This window comes from Quercus lobata, chromosome 7, assembly GCF_001633185.2.
Source record: "Quercus lobata isolate SW786 chromosome 7, ValleyOak3.0 Primary Assembly, whole genome shotgun sequence".
Lineage (NCBI taxonomy): Eukaryota > Viridiplantae > Streptophyta > Magnoliopsida > Fagales > Fagaceae > Quercus > Quercus lobata.
Genome location: NC_044910.1, coordinates 793681 through 812250, shown reverse-complemented (window position 1 = coordinate 812250; position 18570 = coordinate 793681). Strand labels below are relative to the sequence as shown.

Genomic DNA, 18570 nt, shown 5'->3' with positions numbered 1-18570 from the left:
CATGCACATTCTTCGAAATAGTGCAAAATTTTTGTTGTATCTATAAAAAATGTTGTGCAAAGATAATCTTTCAATCGCATACTTTTATACATTAACACAAAATACGTACATATAATAAACCATGGAAAATAAGTCATTGCATTATTTCGAACAGGTTCCAAATAGACAACGAAAACAAAAATTGGAGCATTGCATTTTCATTTTCGTATAATAAACCATGGAAAATAAGCCATTGCAAGGGAGAGGGACCTAAACAAAAAGCATAACAGAAAAAACGAGAACCAAAATGAAGTAATAGAATTCTAACAAATTAAAAATAAAAACAAAACAAAATACCTAGGTCTTTTCCAGCCACAAAATCAAGTACATAAAATTCATACTAGCATGTAAGTCAAAATGTTTATTGATTTTCTATGGTCTATGGCTAATGCACATTGTCTTTCCTTTATAACATCACCTCTCAATTGTATTTTACATAAATCCAGTTTTCGAACATATAATATTCAAAGGGCAAATTACTTTGCTCCTTTCAAAACCTCTACCTGAATAAGTGAATAAAGACATGAATTATCCCAAAAGAAAAAGAAGAAGAAGAAGAAATTAATCCATGTGCCATCTTCAAAGAGATTCAAGAATTCTACCAATCTCTTTAAACTCAACGAACACATCCACCTCGGTCAAAAAAAAAAAAAAAAAAAAAAGACACATCCACCAATTTCTTGATCTCTAGTTCTCTACATATCCTAAGAAGACTACGCCTTGGTGAAATGTAAGAAGCTCACTTTCTTGATTATCTCATCTTTCATGAACATCTCCACTTGGATAGTCTCTTATCAGCTCTTATCATCCAAAGGATCACCATATAGCTCATTGCCCACATCTCAACCCAATAGCTCAACGGCCCATCAAGCTAATCGGCAGCCAACCTGTTGTTGTTGAGGCCCATGGGTTTCCCACTACCCCAATGGGTCAAGCCATGTGCTAGTTTTATGCCCAATGGGCTAGCCCATTGGCCCGGCCTATTTGCCCAACTTGCTGCCAAGCCCGATAACTCAGCATTTAGAACAAAAATAAGTAAGGGGAGTATGGGGAAATGACCTTGAAACATTATAGAGATATTTTTTAAAAGCAATCTTCTAACCATTAAGATATTTAAAGTGATAGTGATAAACATAGTTTAGTAAATATATATTTTCTAGTAGTGTAACAACTTTAATTTAACCATTGGACATTTTTTATTTATTAATAAGCTTTAAAAAAAAAATTAACCTTAATAAAAAAAAATTAAATAGATTTCCAACCCTATCTGCTAAAGACAAAATAGTAAGAATGCTTTGGAGTATATTGTAGCCAAAAAAAAAAACGCTTTTTAAGACTAATAAACAAAATATGTATACAAATGCCCTCTAGTCACATGGCTGAACAGTTCGGCGGCTTCAGACTTGTAGCCAACCATGGCAACACCCACTAGTAAGTATTAAGCAGGACCAAAGCTGGTGACTTTTTGCACTGCTCAGCACCCTCCAAGTGAATAAAGCCAGAATCCCATCTTTAGAGAGATTCCAGAATGCTCACTCTCTAAACTAGACCAACACAGCTCATAGAATTCCTTGATCTCTGCAATTCCTGAGGAAATGACTCCCCAATGAAAATGTGAGAAGCTTGCTCTCATCCTACATGAACATCTTCAGTAGGGCAGTACAAGGAGAATGCCAAATTCTTCTCGTGCTTCAGGGAAGCAGTTTCTATTCAGACTCAGTGCACATCGTTACTCATTTATTGATCTTCTGTCTTTTCCTCCCAACCTTGTGTCTGCTTAATTTGGAAGCATTAGGTATATGAGTTGCTTCATCTTTCTTGCTTGTGTTAGTTGGCTCCTTTCTCTTTTCATGATTTTTCATAATTTGGTCGTGATTCCTCTTGCTCTTCTTTTGTCTTCCTTCTGACTGACCCTTCATTGATTTTGCATTATGAGATAGCCTAGCACTTTGAACTGCTCTTAAACCACCACCACTACCAGATGACGGGTGATGTTCATTTGAACTAGGGATGCAGGCATAGGCATTGTTTTTCTTCTCTCTCTTTCTTTTCCTTTGTTCTACTGAACCATTCTCCTCAGGTATAGAACTCATTGCTTTGTGTTTCCTCTTCTCCAGCCTAAAAACAATAAAGCAAAATAAGAGATGGAAAGAAAGAATAGAGCAAGATTTATCAAAAGAACAGAGCAGCATAAAAAATGTGATCAGTTGTACATGGATCCAGAAGCCTTCATAGATGAATCTGCAAGCATCATTTCTGTATCACCAGCATCAGATTCTTTGGAACTCGTTTTGCCATGGCGGTTCTGCAATAAGATACATGAGGACAACATAATCTTCCATCATATATGTTTTTTTTTTTTAAAGTAATCTAAAATTTATTCAAATCATAAAAAAGAATCACCCAAGTATACACAACATATACAGCTGGGGATCATAACAATCAAGTACAAAAGTTACAAACATCCATCATGTCATAGATTTAAAAAATGGAATGGCTTCCAATGATGGACATCCAATCAGTCAGCATTCTAAAGAAGAAAGGTTTAAGATCAGCTATTGTCCTTTCTAAATCCTCAAAGCACCAGTTGTTTCTCTCCCACCAAATGCACCACATCAAGCAATGACGAACAGCCATCCAAATAATCTTCCATCATATATAATTATTATTAATAAAAAATCCAACCCAAGTACGTTGGGGATGTACTATGGGGGCACATATCAGTAACCAAAATTACAACAATCAAGTAAAACAGGAAGGGAAAAACAAGAAGAATGAGACAAAGCCACACTCCATTCAAGGAGAGTGTGAAAGTACAAAAACTTAATCTCTAGCGTAGAAGGTTCACATCCCTCAAAGCTTCTAACATTCCTTTCACGTCAAATACACCATATCAAGCAATGAGGCACAAGTCTCCAAAAATCAATTTTGCAATGTCACCCAAACTTACCCTACCAAGACTCAAACAACTCAATAACCTTATGAGGTCTAACCCAGTGGATACCAAATGAAATGATTCTTTATCAAACACACTTCAAATGAACTCCCACCAAAAGAAAAATGGCTGCAGGAGGGACATTAGATCCCTATGTTTAAACTGATAATGCTCATTCATTAAGGGGGGCAAGAAAGTCTTTATGTGTCTTTAACTAGAGGCCTTCATCTAATGAATGGCTGAGGACACACTATGAGACCAAATTGATAGTAGAGAATAGAGGAAAAGGGTAAAATAAGAAAAGAATGCAAGGAAAACAATCAAACAACAGCCAATAGCTGGTCTATGTAACATTTTAATAACAAAATCAGAATATCTTACCCTCCCCCCTAAAATGAAATAAAAGCTTTCAGCGTTGGTGGTTTCATTCTGGTTTGTGACACTTGTGGTTGGGCCCGTCCTAGCATTCTCTTACAAATGCATAAGGCGTTCCAGGCAATACAAGTGCATTTCCATTCAAAGACACAGCCAGATACCTAGTTTCAAATACTAGCTTGTGTTTATTTCATGCACAATGTCTATCAAACTCCTCCAGACCTCTAATCCCACTGAACTATCCTCCATCTCCGTATTTGCCATCCACCTAGTTGAGCTCACAGGACATGCTTCTACCATGCTAATTGTGCATGACAAGTACAGCTACTCTTCAGAAAACTGTCTTAAGACATGCAGCAACATTATATTGCTAATGTTTTTCTCAAGATTATAAAATAACTGTGAAGCCACATAAGCATGTGGCTTATTAATGCCCTGTGCCAGTACTTTGACATTTAAAACAAGGCATCCGTGGAGAGGAACCAATGATCAAGCTATATTTGCATCACCAACAATTTTTAGTAGAGATTACACTATTTGAAAATAATTCATTACGGTATAAAAAAGATCAAACTTGAGGGCCTAAACAGCTCAAAGGAGTTCTCAACCAATTGGATGATCAAGTCCCTCTCTAAAATTAAAATAAACTATATATTTAAAAATGAGCTTAAAACAGGAAATGAAAGAATCACCTCAAAAACGGTCTTCAGAAAACTCTTATATTTCTCTGGAGTAACTGACTCAACGACTGCAGAACCACACTTCCGTATTATTATCTCCATTATGACAATGACCTGTGAATAAAGATGCACATGCATATGTATAAAAATTTCCAACACCAACACCAATATAATTTCATTTATATATGTAAATAAGGCAAATAAGTGCTTAATGTCAAATTTGCAAGTGCCTTTGATCTAAAATGATGTCTGGAGACAGATGACCATGGTAAAACTTCATAGACAACATCAGACAGAAGCCTGTGTAGGTCTTTGGCTTGTAAGCATGACACTAGTACTTTCACGAAGCCCAAAACAGCCTGTTAAATATGCAATCAACTAATTAGCATAAAAAGAAAAATCGTACCAACCACTGAATCAGGAGCAACTAAGAGAACACTCACTTTTATAACTTCCACCACTTTGGTATGCAGCAAAGATAAAAGTGAGGGGACAATATCAGGCATTGAAAGACAGATATCTGCATCCTGATAAACCAATACTGACAGGGCAGACACAGCCCCACTCTTTATATGAGGAGATGAACCAGAAAGATAGCCCATTATCTGATTATTGTAAAATCATTAGATATTAAAGATGAAAGCAGTTGAGGAAGCGGTAATTCATCAAATAATCATGTATTTAAAAAGTACCATCTGTATTAAATCAGATGTTGAAGTACAATCATTAATATACTTACCATGCCAATCAGTTTGTGATAAGGTGCATGAGAAATAGCTGATGAGTCTTTCAAGCTGGCACTTATCTTAAGGAGAATATCATAAGCAGCTTTCCTGAATTCTTCGTTTCCCTACATATAAAAAAACACATCAGTAGTGCAGAAATCTTTCTTATCGCAAAATTGGCAACTTTTTTACAGGTAGATAGAGGGGGAGGTGGGGTTGGACAGACATGGGGCAGCACAACGATGCCATTACCATTGGCTGTCTCTTGAACCCAGAATTGGTAACTCTGCTTCAATAGCAAATAAGAGTTATAAAAAGGGTGTGATTACAATGGAACTTAAGTAATGTTGACACAAGAAGCTTCAAAAGGTTCAAGTACTAAGCTTACTTCAAAAAGTCAACAACAGAAATGTACATTCATCAAAAGGAAAGATAGAATTAGATCACAGCCCCCCACTACAACATGCATACAAAAGAAAATTAAGAAAACATAAAACTATTATAAAGGGACAAGGAAATATTGGCGTACAACTGCCAACTTATACAACCTAGTTTCCCAGAAGTTGCAAGACAGTAGAGCTCTATGGGCCTCTCCATACTTTCAGATGATCCACTAAATGTACATACAGTCAAGTATCCTCATTATTCGTGGATGCGTTGACTCCCTAACTGGAGATCATAATTGACTTCAGATGAATATTCAATTTAGCGGAAAAAGACTTAACATGGATATAGATATCTCTACCTCGAATGCTACTTTAGTGGCAGCTAGCCTTCCACTCTCAAGCCCTATTGTGGGTCATGTCACAACCCATCAATAGTAGGTTAATGGAATTGAACAGACATTATCTAATTAAGAGATTTAAGCTACAAGCTTCTTGGCCTAAAAAAATTAAAGGATAGAACTGAGTGACACATATGGTATAAAGATCTCATTATTCCCAGTTACAAGGTCAAGTCTAAAATTCAGGCAGAGCTTCACTGATGTACTCTTAAGAAACTAACTAGCTTGAGAGAGAGAGAGAGACAACGGGCTAAACAAAAATGAGGTAAAGCATTTACAACATCATACTTTTGGAAATAATAGCTCTTACCTCCTTTAATGTGAGTATAATCTCATTGAGAATAAGAAAAGCCTTTGTGTTCTCCTCCTCCAACCTCATCTGCACAGAGCATACAAAGATTTAACAAAAATTCAGCAAAAGAAATTGAACTGCCTTTTTAAAACTGTATAGAAAAGGTTGCTGCTTCACAAATAAGGCAGAAAAGTGTAGATGTTTGAAGGGAACCAACTAAACTACAAGTAATGTGCCAAATGAGTTCTGGCTGTATTTCATGTAAGTAGTTAATCTTCATTCTGAAAAGAAATTAAAATATGGAACTATGAGAATGTAACACAGCCTCATTCAGCATAAAATGTTTGTGGAAGATCCTTTGAAACAAGAACACCAGCACAGGTGTCAAGGTCTGAATTGCAAGTGGAATAGCATGATAATTGAACATAGGTCACATACCACAAGTGCAAAACAACGAGAGCTGGTACCAAAACTGATGAAGTAAAAATTTCTCAAGGAATTTGATAATATAAACAACCGAAAAATAAAATTAAACATAGGAATCAGCATTGAGCATGATAGAAAACTTAGGGTTGGCTAGAGTCAACACCAAACTATTAGAAAAATTCCAACTGAGTTTTAATTCATCATAAACTTTTTTCTTTTTTTTTGATAAGTCAATCATAAATTTGTCTCCATAAGAATATAATAATATGCCTATATAGACTACTATGACAAACCCAAATCTTTGATCAGAAAAAACCCCCAATCTTAATTGACTTGGGTCAAAGCCCAATTATTGAATTACGAAATAACCTTCACTCCAGTCAATTAAATAATAAGACCTAAATAAAATCCAATGGACCAATAATAAAACATATAGTTGGCTTCTAAACTTAAACAAAACAAAATTTTCTTCCTGCTCCTTGCAACAATCACCCAACAGGAACTTAGTCCTTTGGTGTTTGGCTGGTGGAATTGGCTGGGGAAGCATTCGTCTCAGATTTGGAACTTAGTCCCATTGTACATCCTTTGGTGTATTTGGAAGGAACGGAATCGGAGGACTTTTGAAGATTTGGATAGTTCCAGTGATCAGATGCTTGCTTCTTTTAGTGGAACTCTTTTTGATTGGTCTCAGGCGTGGGGACTCACGTCTAGTGATTCCCTCCCTTCTTTTCTTTGCTCCCTTTCTCTTTTGTAATTTTTCTATTGTTTGGTTTTCTTTTTTGTTTTTCTCTGTTTTCCTTTTCTTGTATTTTCTAGGTTTGCTCTATGTTCTTCATGCATAGAGTAGTCTTTCATTTATATATCATTCTTACTTATCAAAAAAAAAAAAAAAAAACAATCACCCAACAGGAAAATGGACACAAAATACAAAAGCCATCTGAGATTGTCAGGTAAAGTGTAGCCAACGAGCCATACAATTCAAGTGGAAAGAACTACAGCAAGCCAAAACAAGCATTGGTCATTTTGGCATCATGGCTTATCATTCAACAAAAGCTGAATAATGAAATAGCATTGGTGAAGTCAGTCATAGTTGGGATATAAAACTTCATGGTGGTTAGCAGAAACTGAAAAAATATTTTCAACCATCTCATACATGATAAGATGACTTTATAAACCCACATGTATAAAACAAAAAAGTAGAGAAATGCTTTCAGCTACTGCAGTCAATAACCATCAATGTTTTGGAACTGCACGGACCATTGATAAAAAGAGCATAGGGGGAAGGGGCTGTTATGTAATGATAGCATCTAATCTTCCCAGGCCATCAAGCAAAAACGTATTTGGATATTAGATAAGACAAAATAGGAGCAAATTTGTCCACATTTTGGAGGGCTTCACATTTTTATTGGTATTCTTGTTATTTTTTCTATAAGTGCGTATGTGTCCCTATTTATTTATTTACTTTGACAATAACAAGAATTCGTTAATATGGTTGCATGTGTTGCATGCTCTGATAGCTAATCTTAATTGATAGAGGGCACTCAAAGACCTTTGCTTCCTACCAACCAGTACACTTTCATCTTAACTTGTAGAAAAAGATATGGCTTCTGTTATCATTTTGAGTAATTACATGAGACACATTCATAGAGAAGTGCTAAAAATTTCAAAACCAGATCTATGGGGCATGCTGCATTAGTTTAAGAATCACTAACTGGGACAGCAGAAAATAACTTAGAGAAAAATATATTAAAATAAAATTAAACAGTTAACAGGTAGAAAAGTAAAAGATGAGATCAAAACAGAGGAAAGAGAAAGAACAAGAGAAAATCAAAGATAGAAAGCGCACCCAGGCAGCTCTCCAAACTTATCACTATATTATGCACCAATATTTAGTGAAGCAAACAAACATCTTTCTAATTAGAAAAATAAAAACACCGCCTACTACTATTGAGGACCAACTGCACAATTTCCCCCATTATAAAAACTAAATAAGTTTATCATTACCTTAAAGAAAGAATTTTTTACCTTCAATGCATGAATCATTAATATATGGAGACTAGCAAAGCGACTCCTAAGAGAGGCAATATCAACAGGAGACTTAAGACCAAGTAACAAATCAATCAGCTCAACAAATCGGGAAGAAGAAAACCACGCATGTTCCTGTCCCATTCCATAACATAAATGAGAATCAAGTTCATAATGATAACAAGCTCCAAAAATAACAAATTTAAGAGTTGGGAGATGCCAATTCAGACCTCCAGAATTCTGCTCAAGGTGTGGTATGCTTCACAATGGCCAGACTTATTAGTTACCTAAAACCAAAGGTTCACAAATGGTGTCAGCCTAAATCCATTAGTCAAAGGAGTAACAGAATTGGCATTAATAAAAAGCATGTCATGTTACTCATGTGGGTAAAGAGTGCCAACAATATACCTCAAAAGTGTGTGTAATAAATTTATAGATTAGATCAATAAGATCCTCCTTGGCTCCTTCAACAAAAGAAGATGCTAGCTCCATTATCACACACCTGAAAGAATAACAACATTAACTAAACAGTAAATCATCAATCTATTTTATGACCATATGACCAGAAAATGGGGGAAGGTTTTTTTTTTTTTACCTGATGTACAATGGCATTTCATTGACTACAAAATATCTAACAATAAATTCCTACCAATACAAATACAAACAAGCTATACTTTATTTACATATTTTGCATAGGCTTAAGTGCTAGATAGTACTGATAGTCAACAAGAAAAGGTGGTTTTGGAGCAGGAGGGCAAAAAATTTAGGATAAAATGATCCAACACATTTAGACAAACTTATACAAAATGTTTTATGGTCTAATAATTGAATGACTGCATACAAGCTGCAATGGGGGCAGATATCATCAAAATATTTTGTGACTAGAAAACAATAAAGAATTCTCTTAACCTTTTACCATTGTCATTCCTGTAGACTTCACGTCATCTAACACAACCACTTATTAGACTTCACGTTATAAAATATAATGGTGCAACCCATATGATAAACTTTTATGAAATAAAAAGCATCATTAAAACCCATATATCAGACTACATAATGATTGCACCAGGCAAATGCTGATGCCAGCAAAGAATGCCATTGGTAACCCATTTACATAAATTATGGATACATTATCAGTAGATATACATTTGCCATCAAGATGGAGGTTTTGAAATAATTGTAAATTTTGGTTACTGTAGCAATTTGACGGATATGTACCAAGAACAGAATATTGCAATCAGACTCATTCAGAAGACATTTAAGAGGGCAGTACCTTTTTTTTTTCTAGGTACTAAGACTTATATCAAAAAAATTGAACATCGTGTTCACGATGGTGAACACTCTAAACAAGAAACAAATACAAGAAGTTCAAGAACTAAAGCTAACAGATTGTAACTTAAGGGTCCGTTTGGTTGGAGTAGTGGAAAAGTGGGAGGATAGAAAATAATGGGAGGATGGAAAAGTGGGAGAATAGAAAAGATTTTAATTTCTCCCCTTTTTGTTTGGTTGGGAGTGGAAAAATGGAGAGATGGAAAAAGTGAGTTTGTTTAAATTTACTCATACACCCTTATTTAAAAATGATGACTAATTAAAACAAAAAAGTGACAAACAACTAAAAAAAAAGCAATCACCCAATTTATTAAAAAATAAAAATCATGTCTAGTTAAACAAAAAAAAAAATCCAAGAAAGAAAAGAAAAAAAAATTGGTATCGTGCCCACCCACAGCCACAGCCCCAAAAAAGCAAAAAATTAATATAAATAAAAAATAAAAAAAAAGCAAAGAGAGGCAACATGCCCAAAAAAAAAAAAAAAACTAAACATGAGTATTTTTGTCCATTAAGCAACCTCATTTTCTCCCATCAATTTTCTCTCCATTTTGGAGAGAAAACTTTTTGGCGGGCCCAGGGAGAAAACACCTGAGCCCCACCATTTATTTTCCTTCCTCCTCACCCAACCAAACACACTCAAAAAAGTTTCCCTTCCCATTTTCTCTCCAAAGTTTTCCATCTACCCTATTTCACCTCCAAACAAACACACCCTAAGAGGGCAATACCTAACACAAATCCTTTTCCCTACCTACCAAAAAGTTCCTGAATAATATTTTTTAACAGAAAGTTAATAGAAAATTACTGCCAAAATATTTAGTGCTGATCATCAGAAGATGAACTTTTAAAAGAGGGTAAAACTAAGAAACCAACAGGCTACCAAATGAATCTAAAAGAAGTATGGAGCGCAAAACCAAAGAAATCATTATGTAGTTAATTTAAAGTAAAGTTCCCAAAAAAATTCTATTTGTAATCAAAAATAAAAACCAATTACTTTGCCAGGAAAACAAAGTAATGAACATCCAATTAATGGCAGCAAAAATTCATACAATTCAGTTGCTTTTATCTTGTTGAAGTAAGATATATTGGTAAAGGCCAATAAGAAATACAATACAAAGCCATAAATAACAAACAAACAAAATTCCCGTGTTCTACCTTTCTTAGTTGACCACAAAGACAAGTTCTTCATCATCAAACAATCATTTATACAGAAATCTCAAGTAGGATTATCACCTGGCTACAAAAACAGGACAATCCTATTTGGTTAAAAATCCTGTCTCATGGAAAACCATTTTGGCTCAGCTTAATCCTACTCCTCTTAAGTGAGGAAATGGACAATCCCATTTGGTCAAATAACTATAGACCCTTAAGTCCCTTTGCTTTACATGATTTTCAAACAAGTTCTTGGATATTAAGCCGAAGTGTTTTCTCCTTTCCATGAAATAAAAAACTCACACAGACTTCCTTTGAAAATAATAATAATAATATATATTCATTTATTTACAAGTACTGCTAAAATATATTATTAAACCTAAAACCCTTGGCAGATGGCCTATTACCCAATTTTATATGATGCATACACTCACGTTACCAGCTCTGCCACCACCCTTGGGGCCAAAGCTCACTCATCCGAAAAACAATATCACTCACATTTACCTCTGAATCTCTTTCTCTGTACTACTTAGATTGCCTTGTTCTTTATCAATCATTGCTTGGTTATCACTCCCCAACTTTTCAAATTCACCCTCACCATCTACGAACTGAAACCTCTCAAATAATGACAGGAGAATCATTTTAGTTATAGAAGAATCAGTAATAGAAGCCAGGCATCCAATGGCATCCTGAGAAAATGAGAACAAAAGATATTTAATCATATTATTATTTAGAAATTGGCTAATAATTCATACTGCCAAAGAAAATATAGACCAAGAGAATATCAGAACTAAACAAGCAATAAACCAATCTCAAACCATAAAAAGAAGATTAAAATTCTTTAAAAAATGACACACAAAAAAATACTCTATACATATAATTTTATTTAAGAAAAGATTAATGCAACATTCTCAAACGAGAAACTTATTGTGTCCCTTGGAAATTAACTCTCAGCTGAATAGAATCAATATTAGAATGAATATATATGAATATTATATAATATATTGCAGCCATGGAAATTTCTCAATCACTAATCTAATGTACATATTCAAAACAAAATCACATTTACGCATTTGCACTTAATTTTCAGTCAATCACGGAGTTGTTAATCTGTAGTTGTTCCAAAACTACGGCATGTTATTAAGCTCCAATACCCTAGAGTAGCAAGTTTAGCTTCTCCAAAAGCCCACAGGTTGGCTTGGCATGTGTTAGCATAAAGAGACCATCATGTAGGAAGGTCAGTGTTGGTATAATATCGGCTCACATTGACCATCATTGAACCATGAGACCTGCCCAAAACCAAGAGTATTGAGGTTGATAATGGTAGCTTGGACTCTAAGATACATATCAGTTCTTTTTCTATTACCTAAAAAGGAGGTTGCATAATGCATACCCAAAAAAGTGAAGAAAGATAAGGTATAAATATTAAAAAAGGGAATTAAGTTTGTACAAAATTTGTGTATGGAATTGCAAATGGTTACAAATAGACCACCTTTCTATAACCACAATGGAGAAAAACAGAGTAATTTATGGACTACGATTATGCTTATCCTGTAATTACAGGAATGGAGAGCAAGAGAAGATATATCAAATTTCTAAATATAAGTTCAGTGAGTGACAAATGGAGAACCTTTAGATACGAGCGCTTCTCAGGAAGTGAATCAACAAATAAGTTTGTTAGAGCCTGGAGCAACTCTGTGGAACATGATGCCAAGGCCTTGATGTTTTTGGTTGCAATCTTCTTTGAGTAAGTGGGTACATTTCTGAACTGTAACACACAATCTTTTTCTGCAAAGGAATTGGGTTCTGCAGATTCTGTTTTAGGGCTAAGAACATTCTTGTTCTGATAGACAAGAACCTGTGCAAAAAGCCCAAAAAAAAAAAAAAAGATACAGAAATGAATAATTAAGGACATAACCAAAAATGAACATTAAAAAAAATTGAAAGAAAAACACCCTGACTTTACATATGAAGGAGAGAGCACCTGTAAGGCAATAGCAATATTTTTATGCATAAAGGAGTCCTCCTTTAGAAAAGTAATTAATATTTCAGCCAAAGCTCCAACATTCTGGTAAGTATCAGTAGGATGGCAACAAAAACTAGGTAGCAATCCCCACAGGTCATGGGCATGAGCCTGAAGATCTTGACTGGTTGCTAACTTTTTAACTGGAAGACAAGAGAAAGAAGAAAATCCACATGTAAATTCATGAAATGGTTCACTACATACCATCATATACAGCAAATAGAAAACATTAAAAGACTAGTGTGAATAAGAGAAATGACATGGCAACAGAAAGTCTTAATCCTCTCCGCAAACTTTCATAATTACTAAGAAATTTAATTTTACAACAAAAATAATCAAGGTTAAAAACTGAATATAAAAATGCCCAATATAGTCAACACATCCTGGATAAATGAGCTGTAACTCAGTATATCAAATGACTTTTAAAGAATCCAGCACAAAAGGTCTGCAGTTCAAGACATAGTAAGGATGGAGATCAGGTATGTTTCATCATTTACCTTCATATCCAAAAGGAAGAGGAGCCTATTTGATAAAAGGTGTTACAATGGATAGATATTGGAAGTGATAGCACATACAACATGCACAAAGACTCACACTGACAACTCCTACTCTGATTTCAATGAAGCAATGAGAGAGAGGATTGTGAAAAAAAAAATTGAAATAAAGGATAGAGATTCCCAGTATTTTTTGAGGAAATACCTTTACGACTAGCCCGCTCAAATGATTTAGCAAGGGGCACAACATTCTCAATATAGTACCCTAGTGATGCTTCAACAACATAATCTTTTAAAATAGGTATCAACCAAATGTTCAAACAAGTCAAGTCCGCATGTAGGGAGATAGGTAAAAGTGTAAGTATCCGCTCTGGTCCCATAGCAATTACAGCAGACCCAATACATTTCCGAAGCTGCATTATCATCAAAAAAGATATTAACCAATTATCAATAGAAGTCAATTGAAGATAACATATTTGCTACTACCTACAAAACTTGTACCTCTACCATGAAATAAATTCAAAGCAAAAGTGCAGAAATAAATTGACATGACTTATCACATTCATGAGGAACTTTATGGATCCAGATTATAGAGTGGTTATCCTAGATCTGTTGAATTGCTTGAGCTGATAACCATATAAAATTCAATAATAAGGCAAGATTTAGAAACTCTGTTATAAGAACCAAAAGTCTCCCGATTAAGTATGCAAAATCAAAAATTATTCCCTAGTTGATGCACAAACAAAGAACATCATAGAGTTCAATATTGCCAACCCCCACCAATTTTCATCTAAATACAAACTTCATAAAAAAGGGCCTTTCCACTAGTACTAATGAAAATATATGATTCAGTGTAAGGCCAAAACACCAAAATGGAATTGGCAAATTGCTAGTCACCAAAATTAGAGCTTGATGTAGGTGACAACAAGACCAAAAAGACTTTATATTTACATATTCATTCAAACCAAAGGCTTACCAACATGGGATTAGTTAAAATGAATTTCCATCAACTTACATGGTCAGTGTTGGATGTGCCCCCATTGGCAAGGATCATCAAGTCCGCAAGTTTAAGCACTATACTCTTCATAAAGACATATGAGATTTCTCCTACAACCAAAAGTACATAATATGAGCAGAAATTGCAGTATTTTACTAAAAATATCAGTGTTGCTCACAAATGGCTGTAACATACTGAACTTGAAGTACACAATTCTAACATGCATACAGGTGCTTAAATCAACATACACACTACCTGGAAGCTCATTTATGTAGAACTGTGACTTTCACTATAAAGGGGTTTCAATAAAATTAAAAGAAATTCCAAAAGATAAAACAAAATACAAAAAATAAAGGTATTATATCAAAAGAGTACCTAAATACATGGTTATGCTCTTCACAATAATTCCATATTATAAATGTACTACAAATGAATAACTGGCAACTCATTGTTAAAGAAATTTAACCCAGTGTGGAAATTATTCCTCATAGGCTATTTCTAATACCCTCTTGAATTTGTAACTGAAGTTTTTTTTGTATGTTGTTGCAAGCCTCTATATAAATGCAACAAGGTTCAAAATTCTACTATTAATTTATCACCCATGCAAGGGAGACAATTTCGTACCAAAGGCTATTTTGGTTTGGCCAAGGGAATGAAATATTACGATACCGGTTGATAACAGTGTACCATTTTGGGTTTACTGCTATTTATATATTTCTATGCATAAATATATATATTTTTATTATTTATGTAAGTATGAATTTATTAATTTCAATGTTTATCAACATAAAATTTAAAATCCACATATTTTACAAGCCTACATATTAGCTTAAGTACATTAAACAATATATTAGATTAAATAAAATATTTTTTAATAATTTTTTTCAATTATTATTTTAATACCGGCCAATATGGGCTGATACAGGCCGGTATAGCCGAAATAGGCTGGTACAAGCTGGTTTTTTTCCAGTATGTTTTGGAGGAGTACCAATATCAGTTTAATGGCCAGTACAGTATATTTTTCCGGTACGGCCGGTACCGATACGATATTGACTTCCTTGCACCTAAAACCTCTTTATGTTCAATAATAATGTCAAAGTTTCAAAATAAGGGGTTTACAAATTCAAAAATTACAGATATATTGTGATTTCATGCTACACTCTTTGTCCTATGTTGTTTGTCCACCTTAGAAAATCCAACTCCTAAAGGAATATTATTTAATGAATTGTCTTTGAAATAACAATTTATCAGTTTCCAAAGATACCCTTCATAATCAAAATTAAAATAAAGCACGTGGAAAAGAAGTATTGACTTTTCAAATAAAGTACATGGTAAGTTAGGAAAGTTCTTTCATTTTCATTTTTTTGATTAATAAAAGAAAGGATTCAATGATAAAAAGGGCAAGGCCCAAGTACATGGGAATTATACAAAAGGACTCTTTCAAGGGTAAAAGATCTGAGCCCAGCGAATAAAGTCAACCAACATTCAAGCTGCCTAAAAAAGCTAAAAGATCTGATCCCAAAGCAAAAGAAGGCAAAGTAGCCTATTCCCACTTGAATAATCTTCACGCAAACTACAACTTAACAATGTCCAATTAAAAGCTTATAATGTACTTTGGCTAGGCTCAAGTAGTGAAGGTTGAAGTGGATTTGGGGTCAGTCTTAAGTTTCAACCTTACAGTCAGTAAATATCAGACATTTGAAATTTATATTCAATAAAACTGAGGGGCAACTTAACTTATTAAAAAAAAAAAGAAGGGTAAATTAGCAACTGAACCAAGAATATGGAGATATCGCAGTCCTACCCTCAAATTGATTACTAGAAAGTAGTCCTAGCATAAGCATAATATAGTCAACACCGAAGAATGCAACAAGGCAATGCGTACAAACTGTAAGCACAGTCCAGATTGAACATATCATCCCTATAGGATAGAAGGTTTGGCAGTGTGATGCTAAAATTGCTGAGCATGAACTTCTTTTCATCAAACAATTCAAGCCATGCCAATAGATGATGAACAAACACCTTAACTTACGTTAAACCTCGATAAAAAGTGTCCTGTGCAAGTAGATTATTAACCGATATCAAATGCCCAAAGTGTGCAAGTAATAATTCAGTGATTACTTTTTTTTTTTTTTTTTGATAGGTAATAATTCAGTGATTACTTTAATGACCTTATCTGAACAAAAGTGGTCAATTAAGAGAATTTTAACATGCCTTATTTCTCTTTTTTACAATCTACTGCTAAAAAACAATTAGACAAATCAAATAAGTTTTTTTGATAAATAGACAAATAAATAAGTTGATTCAAGCAAGTGAAATTTTTAGAAGTAACAATAATTAAAAATAAATATAAAGATTAATCTGCAGAATGTAGATATCAACAACATAGCATACCAAGATTGAGAAACAAAACAGTTATGACCCCCAAAATATGCTCATCTGGAGTTCCACTATAAGTGGCAAGGGCATTCTCAAAGATAAGACAAACTGATTTTATTGCACTTGCTTCCATGCTCTCCTGACCTTCATCATCAGATGGTTTATCTTTATCAGTCAAGAGAGTTTTATAATCCGCAAGATGGCTGAGCAACTCTTTCAAAATACTTGAAGCCAATGAAGCAATGCTAGCCTCTGAACTTAGAAGACCTAAATCAGCATTAGCAACATGAATCAGTAGATGTATAATATATACCGAATTAACACAAAGGATAAAGAGGGGAAGTGGGGAAGATGATAATAATGTGAAATGTGACAATCACAAACAGCTTCTTTTTTAAATTATATTGCTCTATTAAACTTTATATTGTAATTTCTAGGAGGATTTCCCTGTAACCCTGTGAAAAATTCTCCTTTAATGAAGTTACTACTTACCCAAAAAAAAAAAAGGTAAATTACGATTAACAACATGAGATGAGACAGCAAAAGAAGCTACATCAAATGTTTCAATGCCAAAGGCATAGTTGCATCATTAATAATGTTAAGATCCAATACACAACTAGAAACATACCTGCTAAACAGCCACAAACTAGAGGAAGATTCCTAATCCACAAGCTTGATTCTTTATCATGAAGTATATCCAGAGCACGTTTTAACAATGTTGCTGCAGAAATATCAGTGTCCACAGGGTTCTTATCTCCCGAAGACACATACGATACAAGCGAATCTACAATTTTCTCTGTCTCTGGAACAGTAACTTCAACTCTCGATGTTTCAAAAAATGCTTCAACAACTTGAAAAACATGTCTTGTAAGCACCGAGAACTTGGAATTCAGAAGCTTCACTATTTCTGAGATTACTTTTGAACTAACTTTTGTAGAAAGACTCGGAACACTAATCTTCACTACACTAAGCATATAAAGAACCTCCAAATGTTCGGGTTTCGACAATGCATCATCTTTAGACCCATCTACAGCCTTCAAACTACTTAATTTAACTGCCAAAGGCATGTTGTTTTTGAGCATAGACAGTACCAACTTGCTCGCGGCCTTGTTTACACCCGAGCTTTTAAAAGACTTAAAAGCTTTCACAAGACAATCTTGAGCACATCTCCTAACCTGAACCAATCATATACTCATTGTTTGAATTTTATGAAATTGATCATTGCAATTAACAAACTCATAAACTCAACATCATTTATGAATAAAAGAATCATGCATTACCTTGGGACGGCGATCAATTGAGAAATCAAGGAGAGTTTGGAACCCTAATTTGAGAGAATCCCAATTCTCCAAGTCACAAAACCCTAACAAAATTCCTAAACACTTTACCACAGCCTTCACAGTGGCCACGGCCAAGCCTCCATCGCTCCCTCTCTCCTTCCCAACCAAATTGACCAGCACGGACACCGCTTCGCCGGCCTTCTCCGCGCTGATTTCCTGTGCCGGCACCAGCGGAAGCACGACGGACAGAAATGACAACAGCGCGGCGGCCGCGGTGGAGTCAAGCGTGTCGGAATTGGAAGCAGCGGTATCGATGGCAGCGGCGAAGTAGGCGGGCGGGGTGAGGGAGAGGGACTCGGAGGCGAGGATGGAACGCATGGCGGCGGCCGTCGCGAGGAGGTGACGGTGCTGCGGGGCGGAGGACCTGGCGTAACGGTCCATGAGCTGTTGGCAGATGTCGGAGCCATCTTTCAAAAGCTCCTCCGCTTGTTCTTCTGGTTCTGGCATGCTGGTTTGGCTTTTGGATTTGAATTTGGAAGTGATATCTGCTCTGCTATGCTATGCTGTCTGGCTTGGTTGTGATTTTTGAAGGGACGGGGTTTAACAGTATTAAGGGTTTAGGGGTTTAAAAGTTTTCG

The 18570-nt window shown here is 35.0% G+C and overlaps 1 protein-coding gene across 1 annotated transcript; it reads right to left on the bottom strand.

The window, feature by feature from the left end:
* Nucleotides 1-1274: 1274 nt before the first annotated feature.
* Nucleotides 1275-18570, bottom strand: LOC115952802 (RRP12-like protein). Its single transcript, XM_031070079.1, has 18 exons — nucleotides 17933-18570; nucleotides 17281-17827; nucleotides 16668-16919; nucleotides 14292-14383; nucleotides 13482-13689; nucleotides 12744-12925; nucleotides 12390-12617; nucleotides 11264-11448; nucleotides 8690-8783; nucleotides 8512-8568; nucleotides 8282-8416; nucleotides 5849-5917; nucleotides 4769-4879; nucleotides 4473-4634; nucleotides 4260-4388; nucleotides 4042-4143; nucleotides 2253-2344; nucleotides 1275-2157 (listed from the first exon to the last, which is right to left on the bottom strand). The coding sequence occupies exons 1-18, from the start codon at nucleotides 18437-18439 to the stop codon at nucleotides 1773-1775; spliced, it is 3537 nt and encodes a 1178-aa protein (XP_030925939.1). The 5' UTR covers nucleotides 18440-18570; the 3' UTR covers nucleotides 1275-1772.